This window comes from Sapajus apella, unplaced genomic scaffold, assembly GCF_009761245.1.
Source record: "Sapajus apella isolate SASKATOON/1434 unplaced genomic scaffold, GSC_monkey_1.0 scaffold40, whole genome shotgun sequence".
Taxonomy (NCBI): Eukaryota; Metazoa; Chordata; class Mammalia; order Primates; family Cebidae; genus Sapajus; species Sapajus apella.
Genome location: NW_022436980.1, coordinates 8,647,931 through 8,670,694, shown reverse-complemented (window position 1 = coordinate 8,670,694; position 22,764 = coordinate 8,647,931). Strand labels below are relative to the sequence as shown.

The window sequence follows — 22,764 nt, the reverse complement described above, 5'->3', positions numbered from 1 at the left end:
AACTCCTACCTAAATTTTGAGGCTCCTGCAGAGTGGCTTTGGACCATGTATGGGTGTAGAATTTTTTGTTGTTGTTGTGGAATATATGAATGGATTACCTTCTATTCCGTTGTCTTGGTTATGCCACTCTGCATATGCTTAATCTTAAGGCTAGTGGAGACCCATACAATGACAGTATTTGTGTCCACATAGATGCAAAGTTTTATGATTATACATAATAAAGATTAAATTCATTTAAATTAGTAATATAATGTTATTTTCTGGATATTTTCACTTGACATATATCACTGGTTTTTCTTTAACTTTTTGTTTAGATTTGGGGGTACATGTGAAGGGTTTGTTACATAGGTAAACACATTGTCACAGAAGTTTTTGTATATATTATTTCATCATCCAGGTATTCGGCCTAGTACCCAACAGTTTTTCTGCTCCTCTCCTTCCTCCCATCCTCCCCCCTCAAGTAGACCCCAGTGTCTGCTATTTACCTCCTTGTATCACTGGTTTTTCAAAAATTATGATATGGAAAGTCAAATTTTTAATGCTTATATAACAGTCAATCGTGTTGACTATTATATTGATTTAATTAACCATTTATTTTTATACATTTTGATTATTTCTTTTATAAATAATGCTCAATTATAATTTTTTTTGCTTTATATCTTTAGGATAAACATTTAGACATATTTATCTAAATATTTAGATATTTAATCAAAGGATATAAACACTTATGGCTTTTGGAATCTTCTGATAAATTTACTTTCTCAGTTTACACTGCTATTAATAAAGTAAGAATATATATCAGATTCACTACATTTCTTTTGGTTGAGAGGTATTATATCTTATAAAATTTCACAAATTAAATCTACCAAATATGTAGTTTGTTTCTGTAAATATTACCAACATTAAATAATTTTCCACATTGTATTTTCAATGCAAGTTTTCATCTGTGAATTGTCTTTGGTTTATCTCTTGATTGGTGATATTTTTATAGACACAAGATTTTAAAATGAATTTCTGTATTTCTAAATTTTGTACCATATTTCTCCTTTAGTGAATCGATCAATTAAATTCTATTATTACTTATTCAATAATTATTTATTGAATTTTAAAATTTATCTCAAATATATTTATCAAATTTTAATCAAGGGCTTAATAGTAGTGATTAATCGTATGTTATGACTAAAGTTTTATCTATTAAAATTTGTATGAAAAATAGGCTTTATATTAAAGTTACTCATCTAGTTTAAGTGATTTATGTTTGTTGGTCAGACACTACAATGCTGTTTTTATTATTACTGCTATATAGCATATCTTAATTTTGGGGAAGAGCTAGTAATTTCCTCATTAATCTTTTTTTAATATTGTTTTGATAATTATGCAGTTTTCTTATGAATGAAATATATAATAATAATTTAAAAGTATAACTTCAGCATTGTCTGTCTGACCTCATACATTGAGTAGCAAATATAAAAGGATTCCTCAATACATTAGGCAGAATGCAAACAACAGTTTCCAAATACGCATATGGCTATTTTATAAAGGGAAAGTAAGTTCTCACAATTGCTCAAAGAAATCTAACTCACGTAATTCTGGTATAAGAGAAGTTTTATGTTTAGAAATAAACTTTCTAGTATTCCATCTGCTTGGTTTCATATTAATTGAAGTTTGAATAATCATTACTTTTGTGAAATCTTCCGTACCTTGTATCTGAAAGTTGACAGAAAGCAGATTAATTTCTGAGCAAATATCCTACAATTAAAAATTTCTCTAGTAAGCTAAATTTCTGGCTTTCTCTAAATATCTGGGGAAAATGGGAAATAGTAAAAATCAACACAAATATGATTGGTATCTTAAAATACCTGGATATGTTAGTTTTGTGAAAGTCAATATTCCATATACATTCATTGAATTTTAAATATTTCTATTCAATATGGAATAAAATAATTAAGAATGAATCACCAGGCTGGGCGCGATGGCTCATGCCTGTAATCCCAGCACTTTAGGAGGCTGAGGCAGGTGGATCACGAGGTCGGGAGATTGAGACTATCCTGGTCAACATGGTGAAACATTCTCTACTAACAATACAAAAATTAGCTGGGTATGGTGGTGCGTGCCTGTAGTCCCAGCTACTCAGGAGGCTGAGGCAGGAGAGTTGCTTGAACCAGGGAGGTGGAGGTTGCAGTGAGCTGTGATTGTGTCATTGCACTCCAGCCTGGCAACAGAGTAAGACTCCATGAAAGAAAAAGGGAAGGAGGGAAAGAGGGAAGGAGGGAAAGAGGGAAGGAAGGAAGGAAGGAAGGAAGGAAGGAAAGAAGGAAGGAAGGAAGGAAGGAGAGAGAGAAAGAAAGAAGGAAAGAAGGAAGGAAGGAAGGAGAGAGAAAGAAAGAAGGAAAGAAGGAAGGAAGGAAGGAAATAAATCACCAATGGCCCTTTAAAAATCAACCAGAGATTTTTTTCTATATGGCAGAAAGAAAGTTTAATGAAGAGAGTATTTGAAAATGTTCTTTTCATTAAACTTTCTTTCTGCCATATAGAAATATTTCAAAATATTCTTCCACCTTGTGGTTGTTTTCAGCATAGTTTGAATCACATTGGTACCCAAATCCACAATGAGTAGGGCTCTATGTCTAGGGAAGTAGATAGAGTTTATCAGCCTTCAGGCTCTCGCTTGGCGGTCTAAATTCTCAACAAGCACCCACACCAAATCTCTGTTATGTGTTCAAGGATAGAGGTAGGGAGCAGCATAGTGGAGAATGTTTCACTTCCTGTCATTAAGCATTATGTCAGTGCTGATGATGTCCACTTAGAAAATTGTCTTGTGATAATTTTCACCTTGGGAAAAATCTCCATTTCACTTTTTTCTTGTGTCCAAAATCTACCCTGTAAGTGCTTTCATCCTAGCTGTAAAACATTTTATTAATATATTTGCTTACATGTTTCTTTCCACTTGGTTGAGAGATCTCTTGAGGATAGGTTGTATCATTTTTCTTTATCATTTCAATATATAGCACTATTTCTGCCATATATTAGTTGCTTAAATATATCTAAGCATATTTTAAGTAACTCTGAGTCCTCTTTAAATTTACTTTTTGTAGCTGTATCTTTTATGTACCCGATTCCTTTTGACATGTGCCTCTCTGATTCTCCCCCAACACAAAATAAACACATACACACACATGAAGTCTTCTTTCCTTCTTCATATGGCTCAGGTTCCCATTTTGATTGGCAGGGAAACTCAATTAACAGTTTAAACATGAGAAGACAATCACTTTCAAAGTAGCTGTGGAAACACTACTAATACTTAATTCAGCATCAGTCTGGCAGAACCTTTCTAGATCATTGTTGATACAGTTTTTCTGCAATTTGTGAGTAAAACAAATGCACCATCTTTTGCAGTGAATAACTGTACAAACATCTAACTGTAGCCAAAATGTCCAGCTTGGCCTTGTTCATAGGCTTTGGATGGGAATAGTTTGTGATTGGGCTAGCAAGTGCCAAAGCAATCAATGAACTTGGTGTGTGTGGGTGTATGTGGGTGCAGATGTGGGTATGAGTGTTTATGGAGTGGTGGGAGAAGGAAGAAGATTGGAAGGTGAAACGCTTAAGATCATCATGACAGTTTTTCTGATGTTAATACATTGTTGGACATATGGCATATTGCCCTGAAGAAAGGAATCAATATTCCTTTACCTGATGGCATGTGGTAGGAATTAAGAAAGGTGCTCTATAAATTTTTCGTAACTGACAATCTTCTACAGCTCCATGTATGAGGATAACATAGATTAAATTTTCATCACAGATATCAGTTTTGGTGCTCTTTGGTATGTCTTCTAGATAAATATGAGAGAGTTTAAGTTGCATCTCGTAGTTCCAATCCTGTTTTAAAAAACAATTTCATAGTCTATTCTAATTTGTTCATGAAGTTTAATATATATTCATAAATAGTCAATTATAATGTTTTAATGCCATTCCATGCAAAGAAAGACAAGTTTATACAAGCACTTCCTACCTCATAAGACAAATGTTCTCTGATTTTTCTGGCTGTAATAACGAGTCCAATTTTTAGCCACATTTTATGTTCAATGACAGGAGAACATTGCTCAAAAGCATCATACAAGTGAGTTTTGGGAATAAAATATGTCTGGAAAAGAAGGATATAAATCTGATATTTTGCACTTATGGTTTAAGGAATAAGGTTTTTTTGTTTATGTACACCGTTAAAGCTAATAATTAGGTAAGATTCACATAATAGCCTGGAAACTTAATAAACTGTGTCTGTCAATGAAAATTGGTATGTCCTTTCCCTGTGTTCTTGGTGACTTTGTCAAAGATCAGTTGGCTGTAAAATGTGGCTTTATTTCTGGGTTTTAAAATTCTGTTCCATTGATCTATGTATATATTTTTAAACTAGTATCATGCTGTTTTGATTATTCTATCTTTGTAGTATAATTTAAAGTTAGGTGATATCATTCCCCCAGATTTGTTCTTTTTGCTTAGGATATTTGAGCTCTTTTTTGGTTCCATATGAATTTTAGGTTTTTTTTTTTTTTCTAATTCTGTGAAAAATCATGGCATTTTGATAGATATTGCATTCAGTCTATAGATTACTTTGGGCAGTGTGGTCATTTTAACAATATTAATTCTTAAGATGTTAAAATTAATATTCTAACATTTAAAGACTTAAATGTTAGACCCCAAACTATAAATACACTGGAAGAAAACCTAGAGAAAACTCTTCTGGACATTGGTGTAGGCATGACTAAAACCTCAAAAGCACAGGCAGCAAGAACAAAAATAGACAAATGTAATATAATTGAACTAAATAACTTCTGTACCACAAAAAATAAATAATCAAGTGAACAGAAAATTTGTTCACTGGGAGAAACAAAAAACCTGCAGAATGTGAGATAATATTTGCAAACTATGCATCTGACAATGGCCTAATGTCCAGAATTTACAAGAAACTCGAATAGCCTTTCTGACTAGTGTAAGGTGATATCTCATTGAGTTTTAATGTGCATTTTTCTGATGATTAATGATTTTGAACATTTTTTATATACCTGTTGGATATTTTCATGCTTATTTTGAGAAATGTCTATTCAGATCCTTTGCTTATTTTTAATTGTATTATTTATTTATTTATTTATTTATTTTTGGGGAAGGAGTTTCGCTCTTGTTACCCAGGCTGGAGTGCAATGGCACGATCTTGGCTCACCGCAACCTCCGCCTCCTGGCTTCAGGCAATTCTCCTGCCTCTGCCTCCTGAGTAGCTGGGATTACAGGCACGCGCCACCATGCCCAGCCAATTTTTTGTATTTTTAGTAGAGACGGGGTTTCACTGTGTTGACCAGGATGGTCTTGATCTCTTGACCTCGTGATCCACCCGCCTTGGCCTCCCAAAGTGCTGGGATTACAGGCTTGAGCCACCGCGCCCGGCTGTATTATTTATTTTCTTGCTGTTGAGTTTTTGAGTTCTTTATATATTTTAGATACAAACCCATTATCAGATGTTTGACTTACACATTTTATTTTTTATAAAAAAATAGAAAACAAACTACTAAAAATTATTTGACCTTTATAGATAAATATATGCCTTCATAAATATGCTATTTGAAGGGAGCAAACTTTTTAGGCAAAAATAAAATGCTTATGCTAAAAATGAACAGACATTTGTTACTAAGGACAAAGTTTCTATTAACAGTCAAAACAAGTTTTCTGTACATTGGATCTTATTTCTCTTGGGTAAGTATCTGCAAGTGGGATTGTTGTCTAATATAGGACATATATTTAACTTTTGTAAGCAACTGACAAACTGTTTCAGACCAAAACCACTGTTCAAATTAAAATAACTGTTTCAGAAGTTGTTTCAACATTTTACTCTCTCATCAGCCATGTATGATATGAAAATTTCAGTTGGGTGCGGTGGCTCATGCCTGTAATTCCAGCACTTTGGGTGGCTGAGGTGGGTGGATCACTTGAGGTAGGATTTCGAGACCAGCCTGGCCAACATGGTAAAACCTTGTCTCTACTAAAAACATAACAATTAGCTGGGCGTGGTAGCGTGCACCTGTAAACCTAGCTACTTGGGAGGCTGAGGCAGGAGAATCACTTGAATCCTGCGGAAGTTACAGTGAGCTGAAATCATGCCACTGCACTCCAGCCTGGGCAACAGAGTGAACCTCTGTCTCTAAAAGAAAGAAAGAAAAAAAAGAAAATTTCAGTTGCTCCATTTCCTTGCCAATACTTGTTATTCAGTGTTTTTATTTTATTTTTTATTTTTTTGAGACGGAGTTTTGCTCTTGTTACCCAGGCTGGAGTGCAATGGCGTGATCTCGGCTCACCGCAACCTCCGCCTCCTGGGTTCAGGCAATTCTCCTGCCTCTGCCTCCTGAGTCGCTGGGATTACAGGCACACGCCACCATGCCCAGCTAATTTTTTGTATTTTTAGTAGAGACGGGGTTTCACCATGTTGACCAGGATGGTCTCGATCTCTTGACCTCGTGATCCACCCGCCTCGGCCTCCCACAGTGCTGGGATTACAGGCTTGAGCCCTGTGTTTTATTTTTAGGCAATGTACCACTGTTGGTTTAATTTGCATGTTTCTAGCAGCTAATGATGGCAAACATCTTCATGTGTTTATTGGCCATTTGTATATTCTTTGTAAAGCGTCTGTTCACATTCTTTGCTCAGTTTTTAATTCAGTAGTTTGTCTTCTTTTGAGTTGTATGAGTTTTTTATATATACTTTTATCAAGTCCTTTTGTTGGGGAACTTTTGAAAAGACCCCTCAGCCTGTTGCTCATATTTTTCCCTGAGCCTGTTGTTCATATTTTTTTGTGATGTCTTTTAAAGAGCAGATGATTTTTAATTTTGGTGACATCCAATTTATCAATATTTCCTTTTATGGTTAGTACTTAAAAAAATCCTAGCTAAGAAATCTTTGCCTACCTTAAGATCTCCTATGTTTTCTTCTGTAATTTATACAGTTCTATCTTTTACTTTTAACTGTATGATCATGCTACATTATGTTTTGGGCCTAGTACATGGGGATCAATGTTCATTGCTTCTACACGAATATTCAGTATTTGTGGAAAAATTACAATATTTTCAATGAATAACCCTGAAATCTTCAGATTTATTTTCAGGGTTATTCATTGAAAATACTGTAATTTAAGGCCGGGCACGGTGGCTCAAGCCTGTAATCCCAGCACTTTGGGAGGCCGAGGCAGGTGGATCACGAGGTCAAGAGATCGAGACCATCCTGGTCAACATGGTGAAACCCCGTCTCTACTAAAAATACAAAAAATTAGCTGGGCATGGTGGTGCGTGCCTGTAATCCCAGCTACTCAGGAGGCTGAGGCAGGAGAATTGCCTGAACCCAGGAGGCGGAGGTTGCGGTGAGCTGAGATCGCGCCATTGCACTCCAGCCTGGGTAACATGAGTGAAACTCCGTCTCAAAAAAAAAAAAAAAAAAAAAAGAAAGAAAATACTGTAATTTTTCCACTGAGATAATTCGATCCTTTGTCAAAAATCAATTGACAATGATTTTTTTGTGGGATTTATAGATTCTCTTTTCTGTTGCATTGATCTCTACATCTTAACCTAAAGCCAACACCATGTGGCCTTAATTACATTGGATGTGTGCCTTTAAATCAGGTAGTGTAAATAATCTAACATTCTTTTTTATGTTTGTTTTGTCAATTATAGGTCCTCTGCATTTTTATATAAATTTTACAAAAAGAGTCTGAGATTTTGATTGAGATTGTATTATATCTATAGATCAATTTGGGAAGAATGGATATCTTATTACAGCCTCTAATCCACAAATATGGTATACTTGGTTTATTTAATCTTTTTCTCAGTTATCTAGGAAATAGTCTATAGTTTTCATTGTAGAGTTATTCCATGTATTTCATTAACTTTATGACTAGCCCTTTCACATTATTTTGTAAAAATAATGAAAATTTTTGTTTACAATTGTTTGTTACTAGTATATGAAAACACAATTAATTTTTGGAATTTGGACTTGTATCTTGCCACCTTACTAAATTCAGTATAAATTCTAGTTGTTTTCCTTTTGGTAGAATCTTGAAAATGTAGCTATCATGTCATCTTGCAGAGACAATTTTAGTGCTTTGTCATTTTTATGTCTGTTTCTTTCTTTTTCTAGCCCCATTGTACTAACAACTCCAACATAATACTAAACAGAAGTGGTGAGAGTGGACATTCCTGTTTTGCTCTCAGTCTTATAATCTTAGGTTTTCATCACTGGATGTGACGATAGCTGTAAATTTATAATAAATGCCCTTTATTGAGTTCAGGAGGTTGCATTCTATTCTGGGTTTTTAGAGATTTTTTAAAAGAATGTTACATTTTGTAACATTCTTTTTGTTCTGTATCTACTTGAATATCTTATATAAATTTTCTGCTTTTTTCTTAGAATGTGTTGAATCACAATGGTTGATTTTCAAATGTCAAATCAATCTTATATTCCTAAAATAAAGCCTATTTATTTAGTTTTGATGTCTAATGCTTTTAATATATTCCTGGATTCAACTTGCTATCTTATTAATGATTTTTTGTATCCACGTTAATGTGGGATATTGGTCCGTAATTTTCTTTTGCTGAAATGCTTTTTCGAGATTTAGTATTTGTTTACACTGGCCCTGTAAAATGCACTGGAAAGCATTTTTTCGTCTTCTGTTTCCTGACAAAGTCTGTGTGAGATTCATATTATTTCTTCCTGAAACATCTGATAAAACTAATCAGTAGAACCATGTGGCATGGAGTTGTTTTTGTGGGAAGGATACAAATTCCAAAATCTTAATATGTATAGGACTACTAAAAAATTCTAGTCCTTAAGTAAATTTTGACATATTTGTGCTTTTTAAAAATGTTTTTCATTTAGGTTTGGGGATACAGGTGCAGGCTTGTTATATGTAAATGACATTTCACAGAGATCTGGTGTATGGATTATTTCATCATCCAGGTAATAAGCATAATAGTACATAATACGTAGTTTTATGATCCTCACCCTCCTCCTATACTCCATTCTCAAGTAGACGCTGGTGTCTCTTGCTACCTTTTTTGTGTCCATATGTACTTAAAGTTTAGCTCCCATCTGTCAGTGAGAACATTCAGTATTTGCTTTTCTGTTCCTGTGTTTGTTTGCTAAGGATAATGGTCTCTACCTCCATCTGTGTTGCTGTAAAGGACATGATCTTATTTTTTTATGGTTGCATATTATCCCATGGTGTGTATGTACTACATTTTCTTTATCTAGCCTACTGTTGATGGGCATTAAGGTTGATTCCATGTGTTTGCTATTGTGAATAGTGCTGGAAAGAACATACACATACATGTGTTTTTATAGTAGAATGATTTATATGCCTTTCTGTATATACCGAATAATAAGATTGCTGATTGAAAGGTAATTCTAAGTTCCTTTAGAAATCGCCAACAATCTTTCCTCAATGGATGAACTAATTTACATTCCCATCAGCAGTGTATAAGCATTCTTTTCTCCACAACCTCACTAGCATCTGTTATTTTTGGCTTTTTAATGATAGCCATTCTGACTGGTGTGAGAAGGTATCTCATTGTGGTTTTGATTTGTATTTCAAATGTAAATGGTTAGTAATCATCAGCATTTTTTCATATGCTGATAACCACGTGTATGTCTTTTGAAAAGTGTGTGTTCATATGGTTTGCCCACTTCTTAATGGGGTTGTTTTTTGCTTGTTAAGTTTCTTAGAGATTCTGGCTTATAAACCTTTGTCAGATGTGTAGTTTGCAAGCATTTTCTTCCATTCTATAAGTTGTTGCCCCTGGGAGGCTCTACCTCCATGAAATGTGGAGCTGCTGTTACTGTAGTGTTCAGCTGGAGAGGTGGGTTGTGTATACTCTTGTCATGACCTTGGGGTTTTGCTTGGTGGGAATCGGGGTCAAAAGCTCACAGGGAGGAGAGATTAGCCTTTCCTCTGTCTGGTAGCTGTGGCATGCGTAAGCTTGGGTGTAGCCCTCAGGCTCTTTGTTTCTTCCCCAGATGAAGGGGAGGGATACAACTGTTACGGTGGCATTGGTGGGGCCAAGAGCGGGGGGGCTGTCGTATGCCTCTAGGAGCCGCTCCCTGGGGAAACTCTGGGCCACTACCAGTAGGTATGCTCAGGTGAGTGGAGCAACTGTTCTACTTTCATGAGCCCAGGACCCTGTCTGGTGAAGAGTAGGCGTGGTGGTTCCTAGAGAAGAGGGTGTTAGCTCCTCTCCATATGGGGCTGCAGTGTGCTGGAGGTGCCAGCATAATGACTAGGTCCTTTGTTTCTTTCCAGTCTCAGGGCTAAGGGCTGAGCCACTGCACCTGTAGTGGTGGAGGGGTTGTGAGTTGACTCTGTGATTTCCTCCTTGAAGAAATGCTGGGCTTTTGATTGTGGTGAAGAGTCCCAGGTCAGCGGCCCTGCCCAGTGAGGAACAGTGAGGATCAGGATCTGCGTAGAGAACAGTCTGGCCACTTTTCTGTGAGGTGGTTGCCCTTTGCTGGGGTCCAGACCAGCCCCTGGCTCCACAGACTCTCTGGATCCTGCAGACAGCAAGGGCAAGGGCTGCAAGACAGCAAGGATGGTAACCCCGCTCCCACTGGGAGCTCTGTTCATGGAGTTGCAGAGCTGCTACTGGCTCTGTAGCCCTGACAATGGGTGGCTGGAGGCCCAGGCCTGGAGGACCTGCGTGGTGAGGACATATGGAAACAAGCCCCCAAGTAACAGTCTGGCCACTTTTCTGTATGGCTGTTGCGATATCCTGGGGGTCCGCTCCAGTCCCTAGTCACCTTGGATTTTCTAGTGCCTGAAGGTAACAACAGTGAGTGGAGGGTGGGAAACAGCAAAAATGGGGAGCCCTGCCCCAGCGAGGTACAAACCAACTTGAACACAACTGTAGGAGGTAGCTGGAGACCCCGGTCAGGTCTCACCCAGTGAAAAGGAATAGGATCGGAGACGTACTTAAAATAACACTCTGGCCATGTTTTCATAAAGCAGCTGTGCTGTGCTAGGGGCCCATTGTAGCCTCCAATTGCCTTGGATTCTTCAAAGTCCGAAGGCAAGAATAGATAAGTCAACCAAATAGCAAAGATGATGATCTGTCCTCCCTCTGGGAGCTCTGTACCAGGGAGGTTTGAAACTCAGTCGGCCAACACCAGCAGGGATGATTGGAGGACCCGGTTGGGAGATTCTGCCTAGTCAGGAGAACTGGGATGTAGGATCTGCATAAATAAGAAGTCTGGCTGCTTCCCCGTAGAACTGCTGGGCTGTGCTGGGGGGCTGCTCTAGTCCCTAGTTGCCACCGATTCATTAGAGTCCTAAGGCAACAGTGGCTGACGCTGTGAAACAGCAAAGATGGTGGCCCGCCTCACCCGCTGGGAGCTCTTCCTCAGGGAGATGCAATGGCGCTACCCACGGCTGGCTGGAATTCCAAGCCAGTGGGTCTTATCCTGTGAGGTACCATGGAAGAGGGGCCTGCAGACCATCATCGCTCAGCCCCCTGGATTCAGTCCCTTTCCGAGGTGTGGGGATCTAACCTCCTGCTCAGGGTTGCAGCTGCTTTTGCCGGGAGGCCTGGGTATTTGAGGCTCCTGGGGCTCCACATGTGACTGAGTGGCTACTCTGCCAGACTCCACGTAACTCTGCATGTCAGACTGAAGGCCCTAGTGGAGTGGGTCCATGAGGGGATCTCCTGACTGGAGGGTTGCAAAGATCCATGGGAGAAGCATGGGTTCCCGGGTTTGCCTATTCACTCACCACTTCCCTGGGCAGGGGAGGCTCCCCTGACTGTGCGTCGCTCCTAGGTGGGTAGTTATTCTGCCTTGCTTTTTTCTCTGCTCTCTGTGAGTTGTTTCCTTGAATAGTCCCAATGTGTGTACCTGGATGTTTCATTTGAAAGTGCTGTGTTTACTTGCCCCTTCCATTCCTCTCTGTGAGAGTGGCGCACACCAGCTGCTTCTAGTCAGCCATTTGGGCCACCTTTCACCAGAATTAATTTTTAACAACTGGTTTAAAGTCTTTGACCAATCTATAGTCTGCGCAATCTCCAGGATGGTTTTTACTCAGTGCTTTACTTCTCACCTTTTATACTATAGATCACAATTTCATGCTTCTTTGCTTTTTTTTTTTTTTTTTTTTTTAATTTTTGTTTTTTTTTTTGAACAGAGCAAAGATTCTAGATTATTTTATCTTCCTCAGAAAATAGTTAATTTTTGTTATAGTAGGCAGTTCATTTACTATCTGATCACACTGAGCTTGCATAGGCTGGGTTTTACGATCCGCTTGAGTGAATCAGTAGAAACCTTAGGTATATAAGAATGGGTAACTTAGTGGTTCTTAACCTCCAAACTCTGTCTCCACCATGGATGATGTCAGTGCTTGCTCCAAGGCTTAGAGTAAGAGCAAGCTTTCTTCTAGGTCATAATTCTTACTCCTAAGGTTTATTCTTTCTGGTCTCTCAGCTGAGTTCAAATTAAGTCCGTGGGAGCCCTTGGTACTGTGAGGATTTTGTTCTCAATCATGTGTAGAGAAACTTCCATGCACTTTGCCCAACTTTTATATTAATAGATTCTAGCTCTGTCTTTATCTCCTTTCTCATCTTTCAAATTATGGTACTGACAGTTAACATATGCCAGCCAATTTCATGAAAAGAGCTTATATAACCAGTTTTTCTGAATAAATCCTTCTTTCTTTGTGGTTGATTAACATTTATAAGTTGTTTTGCCAGGCCTTTATACTAGATGAGTATCATTCAGCAAGTTTTGTTCCTTTATTATTCCTAGTTTTTAAAAGTAATTTGTCAACCAGACTGTAAACTTATACTAAATACTAAAATACCTTAAATCTGATATTAGGTATTTAACAAATGCAAGAAAAGTCACAAGTGAAGTTTCTCTGACCTCCACTACAGTTTTGCAGCTGGCAGAATATTTCATAGGTTCATTAGTTAAGCAGCTTATCTCTCCTAATATTTCCCCACTGAGTGCATAGTTAATTATTGGATAATCTTTCTCCTCTGACTCCAACATTTCATCAATCCCCAAACTTGGCTTTGATCTTTCAAGCTGTTCAGGAGCAAAGAAAGAGAAAAATACATTTGTCAGTTAACTTGTATTACCAAAACTATCTAATTATGACCTTTTCCACTTTGGTTTTAACAATTCTAATACTATTGTCTTGAGAATATTTTATTTCTTTTTAAGTAAAATTATTAAATTGACAATGATTTAGGCACCAAGCATTCTTAAATACTCTGATCTTTCTGATTTCTCTTACTCAGTTAATCTATACCCATTTTAGAATGGCTAAATCTCTAACTTAGATCAGCATAAGATGAATAACAATTTATATTAAAATTATCCATTGTGAAAGATAATTCTTTTGATAGTTTCTTGTTATCTATGAGAAAGTATGGCTTAAAAAAATAATGGATAGTGTTATCCATTGTGTCTGAACGTGAAAATTTATCATTAGATGGTAGTCACTGTTCTAAAAAAGAAACTATGCAGTTCTTAACATGGAAAGCTACTAATGATCAATTTCATAAAGTTTTCTTTAAAAACTTATGATCACAAGTTCATTTATAAGTAACTGCCTGGCTGGGCATGGTGGCTCACGCCTGTAATCCCAGCACTTAGGGAGGCCACGGTGGGCAGATCACCTAAGGTGAAGAGTTCAAAACCAGCCTGGCTAACTTGGTGAAACTCCATTTCTACTAAAAATAAAAAAAATTAGCTGGGTGTGTTGGTGCATGCCTGTAATCCCAGCTACTCAGGAGGCTGAGGTGGGAGAATATCTTGAACCTGGGAGGCAGAGGTTGCAGTGAACCAGGATCATGCCATTGCACTCCAGTTTGGGCAACAAGAGAGAAACTGTGTATCAAATACAAACAAACAAACAAAATGAGACTCTGCCTTACCTTTACCATGCCTGAAATAATGATATAGATTCCTTTGGGCTCATCACCTTCTTTAAATATATCATTTCCACAATCATATGTTACAACTTTGGCTTTTCCCTAAAAGATACCACCAAATACACAAACTATAAGCAACATTTTAGAAGTGGTTGGGAATATTAAAATTTGCATTTTTATTTATGTATGTATGTATTTATTTATTTTGAGACAGAGTCTCGCTCTGTCACCCAGGATGGAGTGCAGTGGTGCTATCTCAGCTCACTGCAACCTTCGTCTCCTGGGTTCAAGCCATTCTCCTACCTCAGCATCTCAAGTAGCTGGGATTATAGGTGCTTGCCACCATGCCCAGCTAATTCTTGCATTTTTAGTAGAGATAGGATTTCACCATGTTGGCCAGGCTGGTATTGAACCCCTGACCTCAGGTGATCTGCCCACCTTGGCCTCCTAAAGTGCTAGGATTACAGGCGTGAGCCACTGTGCCCAGCCTAAAATTTGCATTTCTTAAAAAAGATTTTACATTTAAAAAATTACTGTCATTTGATAATATCCGAAATATATTAGTAATAAGTTTGTAAGAGAAAATAGGAATTATGAATAGTAAAGAGGAAGGTGGATGTTTATGAATATATGCAATTTTAGATGGGATATTTATACATGGATTAGAAAAGAAATAATCTAGGAATGAGAATGTAATTAGGGGATAAAAATATTTCATCTGGATGAAAGGTAATAGGAACTGATGTTGACAAATGGCATGCATATGTCATACATACTCCTGCTCTAAACAGCTGATCAAGTAAATAAAATATTCATTTATTCAAAATGTTTTAATCAAGTAGAAAAATATAATTGGGCCGGGCGCGGTGGCTCAAGCCTGTAATCCCAGCACTTTGGGAGGCCGAGGCGGGTGGATCACGAGGTCAAGAGATCGAGACCATCCTGGTCAACATGGTGAAACCCCGTCTCTACTAAAAATACAAAAAATTAGCTGGGCATGGTGGCACGTGCCTGTAATCCCAGCTACTCAGGAGGCTGAGGCAGGAGAATTGCCTGAACCCAGGAGGCGGAGGTTGCGGTGAGCCGAGATCGCGCCATTGCACTCCAGCCTGGGTAACAAGAGCGAAACTCCGTCTCAAAAAAAAAAAAAAAAAAAAAAGAAAAATATAATTGGTCTTTTGAATACCAAATAGATATTTAAAAAGACTATTGTTAGAACAAGTTAGATCCATTTATTTGTTCATTCCACAGGCACTTAACTGAGCATGCATTATGCATTATGCAAAGAGCTAGCTGCTGGGTATTCAAAAGACGGATTAGATACAAAATATCTTTAGGTCTCTCTCCTACTATAATGGTAAGGTACTTAATGCTATAATGAAGGTATATATTGGATACAATGGTGGCAATATTGGTCCTCTGAAATCAGGATAGTTCACAGGATGGTCTTCTGGTGGGGCATTTGGCAAGAAGCCTACTTCTCTGAGTACTCTGGTGGGGATGTTTCCAGAGAAGAAAAAAGCAGGAAAAGTTGGAAAACAAAAGTGAAAAATAAGGGCATTTCAAAAAAAGTAAATAGCACCCACAGTTGAAAATGGAATTAGAAAAACATGTAATGTGCATTGGACACCATAAGTGGTTCAGTATAAATAGAGTATAGGGGGTATATGACAGTGGAAAACAGACGGTGAAGGTGGAGAAGTAGGCAGGAGACAGATTGTAGAAAGGTTTTGCATATTATTCAAAAGGATTTTGATTTTATCCTATTGGCAATAAGGAACATTTAGAGAACATTAGAGAGTATCATGGTTAAATTCTTATTTTTAAAAAGACTGTTAGTACATTAAAAATATTAATAGGAAATAAAAGTGTTACCTGAATGAAGTTTATGTAATCTTTGTTTTTATCTAGCCATGGAATATGATATAGGACTTCTTCAATGGTAAGAGGACTGATAAAAGATTGAGAATCAAGCACCTCTCTCTTTTTGGCCATGATTAACTAAAACCATAAAATTACAGAAAAAGGATGAACCAAACTGTTGTTCCCAGAAGGTTTAAGACAGATAGGTCTTTGTACTATTTCCTGTTCTTGATCATTTGACAATTTTCTTTTTCCATGAAAATTTCCAACCTCTCTCTTCTTACATCATGATTCTATCTTTTTCTATCATCATTATTTTTCTTTCCTTCCAACTTTTATTTTAGGTTGAGGTGATACATGTGCAGTCTTGTTATATGGGTGAATTGCATGTCATGGGATTTGGTGTACAGATTATTTTGTTACCCAGGTAATAAGTATAGTACCTGTTAGGTAGTTTTCCATATGATCACTATTCTGATGTCATAGATAAGCTTCTTAAACCATTTTACTAAAGTATAGCAGATGCAAAAAAAGTGTACGAGTCATAAATGTTCACTAAAGAATATTTACAAAGTAAGAACATCTGTGTAACCAACACCCAGATTAATAAAACATTTGTTTCACCCTAGAATCCTCCTTTATGTTCTCCTCTAATCATTACTTCTATCCAAAGATAACCACTATTCTTCTATCATCATAGTTTAGCTTTCTCCGGTTTTTAGCTTTATTGGCATGAAATAAAAGAATGTACTTGTGTCTGATTTCATTTGCTCAACATTATGTTTCTGAGAGTCATCTATGGTGTTGAGAAAGCAAAAATTTATTCACTTTATTTTCATTGTTGTATAGTATAAGGTTGCATGGATACCACAGCTTTATCTACTGTTGATTGCTTCAGTTGGGGTTTTTATGAGTAATGCTGCTACAGATACGGTGTACAAGTACATATTTCTGTTGAGTATATGGTTATCTAATCTGATTGCTGGATCATGAGGTATGCATATGTTCAATTTTAATAGGTACTGCTAAATAGTTTTTCAAAGCACTCACATTAATTTATACTTCCAATGTTCCATACTGTTGTCTACACTTGGTATTGCCAGTTTAAGAAAAATGGTATGCTAGTAGTTGTGTGTTGGTATTTCATTTTGGTTTTAATTTGCATCAAGCCTATGACAATGATATTTAGCACCTTTTCTTATGTTTATCAGTCATTTAAATACCTTCTCCTGCACAGTCCACTTTCAAATCTTTTCTCATTAAAAAAATGAACCTACTGTCTTGTTCTCATTGATTTGTATATTCTGGATATGAGTTCTTCATTGGAAATATTTATCTTGCAAATATCCTCTACCTCTTTGTGGACTATCTTTTAATTTTCTTAAATTTTTTAATGAAGAAAAATTCTTAATTTTAATGTTATTTAAATCCAATTTTGTATTCCTATTTAAGAAATCTTTGCCTATGCCAATGTCATGAAAATTCTCTTATATCACCTTTTAGAAGTTTATTGTTTTACCTTTAATAGTTATGTTGGAGATGGTTATATAAATTGTGGAATAGCCATGCAAGTGTACATTATATGTAAATAAATATGAATTAGATTTATAGACTTGGGTATGTTGAACCAGCCTTCCATTCCTGGGATGAAGCCTACCTGATCGTGATGGACAAGCTTTTTGATGTGCTGTTGCAGTGGGTTTGCCAGTATTTTATTGAAGATTTTTGCATCTATGTTCATCATGGATATTGGCCTGAAGTTTTCTTTTCTCGAGTCTCTGCTGGGTTTTGGTATCAGGATGATGTTGGTCTCATAAAATGATTTGGGAAGGATTCCCTCTTTTTGGATTGTTTGGAATAGTTTCAGAAGGAGTGGTACCAGCTTCTCTTTGTATGTCTGGTAGAACTCAGTTGTGAACCCATCTGGAGCTGGGCTTTTTTTGGTTGGTAGGCTATTTATTAATTGCTGCCTCAACTTCAGACCTTGTTATTGGTCTATTCAGGGTTTCGACTTCTTCCTGGTTTAGGCTTGGGAGGAGGCAAGTGTCCAGGACTTTATCAATTTCTTCCAGGTTTACGTGCACAGAGTTGTTTGTAGTAATCTCTGATGGTAGTTTGTATTTCTGTGGAATCTGTGGCGATATCCCCTTTATCATTTTTTATTGCATCTATTTGCTTATTCTCTTTTCTCTTTTATTAATCTGGCTAGAGGTCTATTTTGTTGATCTTTTCAAAAAACCAGCTCTTGGATTTATTAATTTTGTGAAGGGTTTTTTTTTTTTTTTTCCTGTCTCTATCTCCTTCAGTTCTGCTCTAATCTTAGTTATTTCTTGTCTTCTGCTAGCTTTTGAGTTTTTTTGATCTTGCTCCTCTAGGTGTCAGTTTCAGATCTTTCCTTGCTTCTCATATGGGCATTTGTTGCTATGAATTTTCCTCTAGACACTGCTTTAAATGTGTCCCAGACATTCTGGTACGTTGTGTCTTCATTCTCATTGGTTTCAAAGAACATCTTTATTTCTGCCTTCATTTTACTGTTTATCCAGTCAACATTCAAGAACCAGTTGTTCAGTTTCCATCAAGTTGTGCAGTTCTAAGTTAGTTTCTTAATCCTGAGTTCTAATTTGATTGCACTGTGGTCTGAGAGACTGCTTGTTATGATTTCTGTTCTTTTGCATTTGCTGAGGAGTGATTTACTTCCAATTATGTGGTCAGTTTTAGAGTAGGTGTGATGTGGTGCTGAGAAGAATGTATATTCTGTGGATTTGGGGTGGAGAGTTCTATAAATGCCTATTAGGTTTGCTTGGTCCAGATCTGAGTTCAAGTCCTGGATATCTTTATTAATTTTCTTTCTCATTGATCTGTCTAATATTGACAGTGGAGTGTTAAAGTCTCAGTCTCTTTGTAGGTCATTAAGAACTTGCTTTACGTAGCTGGGTGCTCCTGTATTGGGTGCATATATATTTGGGATCGTTAGCTCTTCTTGTTGCATTGATCCTTTTACCATTATGTAATGCCCTTCTCTGTCTCTTTTGATCTTTGTTGGTTTAAAGTCTGTTTTATCAGAGACTAGGATTGCAACTCCTGCTTTTTTTTTGCTCTCCATTTGCTTGGTGAATCTTCCTCCATCCCTTTATTTTGAGTCTATGTGTATCCTTGCACATGAGATGGGTTTCCTGGGTACAGCACACTGATGGGTTTTGACTTTTTATCCAATTTGTCAGTCTGTGTCTTTTGACTGGGGCATTTAGCCCATTTACATTTAAGGTTCTCACTGTAGTTTTGGTTTGCATTTCTCTAATGTAGAATTATGTCAAACATATTATATTTTCACATGATATTGGCCATTTGAGTATCTTCTTTAGAGAAATTTCTATACAAATGTTTTGCCCATTTTTGAATCGGGTTGTTTAGTTTTATGAGTCTCTATATATTTTGGGTATTAATTTATATAAGATACATGGCTTGCAAATACTTCTCACATTCTGTGGGTCATTGTTTTACTCTGTACTAGTGGTTTTTGATCCACAAAAGTTCTAAATTTTCATGAAATGCACTTTGTTTATATTTTTTGTTGTGTGTACTTTAAGCATCATTTCCAAGAAATCATTGTCAAATCCAGTATTTTGGAATTTTAACCCTGTTTTCTTCTACAAGTTTGATAATTTTAGGTCTTACATAAAGGTCATGGATCTATTTTGAGGTATGTTTTGTATATGATATTAGTTAAGTGTCCAATTTTATTATTTTGCATGTAGAGATCCAACTTCTCAAAGAAAAAGCATATAGTTGGATCATGTTTTTTTTGATCTGCAACTAGTGCCTGCAGGCCAACTCCTGCTTAAATAGTACTTTTTTTAGGGTGAGGAACTCAGCTATCCCTATTTATTTACATGTTGTCTGTAGTTGTTTTGGTATTACAATTGCAGAATTTATTATTAGTAGTAGGAACCGTATGGCTCACATAATCTAAAATATTTACTAGGTATTCCTTTATAGAAAACGATTATTAATCCCTACTCGACAGAAACATGTATCCAGTAGGAATTTTTTAGTTCTTGCCACATAGGTGTTACTTATTTTCTTTTTTTTTCGAGACGGAGTTTCACTCATGTTACCCAGGCTGGAGTGCAATGGTGCGATCTCGGCTCACCGCAACCTCCGCCTCCCGGGTTCAGGCAATTCTCCTGCCTCAGCCTCCCGAGTAGCTGGGATTACAGGCATGCACCAGCATGCCTAGCTAATTTTTTGTATTTTTAGTAGAGACGGGGTTTCACCATGTTGACCAAGATGGTCTCGATCTCTTGACCTCGTGATCCACCTGCCTCGGCCTCCCACAGTGCTGGGATTACAGGCTTGAGCCACCGCACCTGGCCTAGGTGTTACTTATTTTCTAAATATTTCCATTAGAGAAGAATGTTATATATTACTCTTATTTCTGGATACTCTATTGAATTATTTTATGAATCCTACTGCTTTTAGGTTACCTCCCTAAGATTTTAAGTTAAACAGTCAACAAATAATAGCAGTTTACTCCTCTTTCAAAATTTTCATCTCTCAATTTTCTTTTTTTCTTGACTTGGATAAGACCTCCAGCATAGTCATTCAATGGTTGGAATGCCACTTGTCATTCTTCTTTTGTTCCTAACTTTAATAAGAATGCTCTTAATGTTTTGCTATCTAACACCAAGTTTGCTACAAATTTTTAATAGACACTATTTATCAGGTTAAGGATGTTCCTACTCTTAGTAGTCTTCTGAGTTTTTTTTGAACATTCTGAATGAGGGTTAAATTTTATCAAATGGTTTTTCTTCTTCATCTCTTAATATGTGAGTTGCTTAGCTGTTTGGGGAGATAAAACCTACCAAGACAAAGTATATTACACATTTAATACGCTATCCAATTCAGTTCACTACTATTATGCTAAGAAGTTTTGTATGTGTATTTACAAGTATAACAGCTTTATGCTTTTTTTTTTTCTTATGCTATTTACAATTTTGGTGTCAACTTTGTACTTAGGGAATGAATTGGGATTCTTTTTATCCTTTATATGTCGTAGTACCATTTATGTAACTTAGAACAAGGAAATATAGTCGACACTAACCCTACAACTGAGTGTTCTCATAAATCATGTTTTACAAGAAAAATATTATTTCAGTGTTACAAGTAATTCCCCAAACATAGTAATACCCACTGTAATCTAGGATGAATCATAGATTCATCAGATTCTTGGTTTGACAGTGAAGCAGAGAAAGAGGTGGTTAGTGTAGCAATAATGAAAAGAGAAGCTGACCACCTTGGCTGCAGGAAGGAAATTGTCTATAATCGGAGTTTGTCTTTAGACCATTATTTTAAGTGAGATTTTCCTATCTCAGGAATGGCTTGTATTAGAAGTCAAATGTGGGCTTGAAGGTCATGAATAATTATTCATCAAGTAAGCACATCTGCTTTGAAAATATTTTGCCTTACCTTATTAATTTCAGCAGCTTCAGTTTTGTGAATAATTCCATTTAACCTGAAAACCTTAACAATTTCCTTAGCCATATTGAGCATAACATTAATTTCCTCCTTCGTTTTCACAGTGACAGCAATTTCTGGGTGATCATACTCTAAGTAGCCTAAAAAAAAACAAAAAACATTTCAAACAATGTTCTTATTTAATGTAAAAGTATCATGTGGACAATAAGCTAATGTTTCTGCTCTAAACCCATGGAATACCACCCTCAACAGAGAGAAATGTATCTTTTCCTGAAGGGGCCACTATGATCAATCAAAATTCACTAGTAGTGCCAGAGTTCTGCTGGATGTTTTCTTGGCAGCATTCATACTTGTGCCTATGTCCGTGGAGAAGGATAGGTAGCCTCATTTCTCAGATTAACAGGTATACACTTTTCTACCTGCACTGGACACTGGGAGCCTGCTCAAGGCTATATGTCTGGAGTTCATGACCCACTTTCTTATTCTGTGTGAATCAGACTTTTTAACTACAGATGGTATGATTAAATACAGCTTCGGATTAATTCCTCTCACTCATCATAGGTCACTGTCCACTCAACTTGCCAGTGCATCTAGAAGACTCATACATCTATGCTCTTCTACCTGTTTCATCTGGATTCCTGATGTCCATGAAATTTCATCTTAGAGTCTACATGTGGGCTTTTCTTTGATCATAACCTCTTATCTGGCTTGGTAACTATCCGTCATAGAAGAGCTCTCAAATGACCTCATTTCCAGGTTTTCTGTGGTCCTTTTGTAGCCCATCACCTGGTATAAAATTTTCTTCTCCTCCTACACATGAACATTATACTGTTGGGGTGTGACTGTACCACTCTCACGATTTGTCCTGCGCCAGGAGCATGACTTGGCATGATTCAGAGAACAGGCAACTGCCATGTTTGGCACTCAGCCTCCCAGCAAATATAAGAGAATTCTGCTAGATTTTATTCTGATTTCAACGCATTTAAGACCTAAATCCTTAAATGGCAGCTCTGTGGCAAGCAGAGGAAAAAAAGTCATTTCTTTTGTTTTTTTTTTTTTTTTCTTTGGGACGGAGTTTCGCTCTTGTTACCCAGGCTGGAGTGCAATGGCACGATCTCGGCTCACCGCAACCTCCGCCTCCTGGGTTCAGGCAATTCTCCTGCCTCAGCCTCCTGAGTGGCTGGGATTATAGGCACGTGCCACCATGCCCAGCTAATTTTTTGTATTTTCAGTAGAGACGGGGTTTCACCGTGTTGACCAGGATGGTCTCGATCTCTTGACCTCGTGATCCACCCGCCACGGCCTCCCAAAGTGCTGGGATTACAGGCTTGAGCCACCACACCCGGCCTAAAAAAAAGTCATTTCTTTCCTTTTGTCACTCAGGAAAGTCATGGATTTCTCATTTGGAAAAAAAAAATGGAATTTCTAAGACTATAATGACATATGTAATCATGGCATGCCAACTTGTCGAAAGAGAAAT

General features: G+C 37.1%; 1 protein-coding gene across 1 annotated transcript in view; it reads right to left on the bottom strand.

Annotated features, from left to right (window-relative positions):
- Positions 1 to 1,554: 1,554 nt before the first annotated feature.
- The window catches only part of SLC9C1 (solute carrier family 9 member C1), a 104,640-nt gene continuing 83,430 nt past the window's right edge, over positions 1,555 to 22,764 (bottom strand). The window contains exons 18-24 of the mRNA XM_032298917.1: positions 21,276 to 21,424; positions 15,822 to 15,947; positions 13,950 to 14,048; positions 12,931 to 13,095; positions 4,010 to 4,141; positions 3,691 to 3,876; positions 1,555 to 1,707 (exon numbers count right to left, since the gene is read on the bottom strand). Coding sequence (XP_032154808.1) covers positions 1,555 to 1,707; positions 3,691 to 3,876; positions 4,010 to 4,141; positions 12,931 to 13,095; positions 13,950 to 14,048; positions 15,822 to 15,947; positions 21,276 to 21,424 — 1,010 coding nt within the window. The remainder of the gene's footprint in view (positions 1,708 to 3,690; positions 3,877 to 4,009; positions 4,142 to 12,930; positions 13,096 to 13,949; positions 14,049 to 15,821; positions 15,948 to 21,275; positions 21,425 to 22,764) is intronic.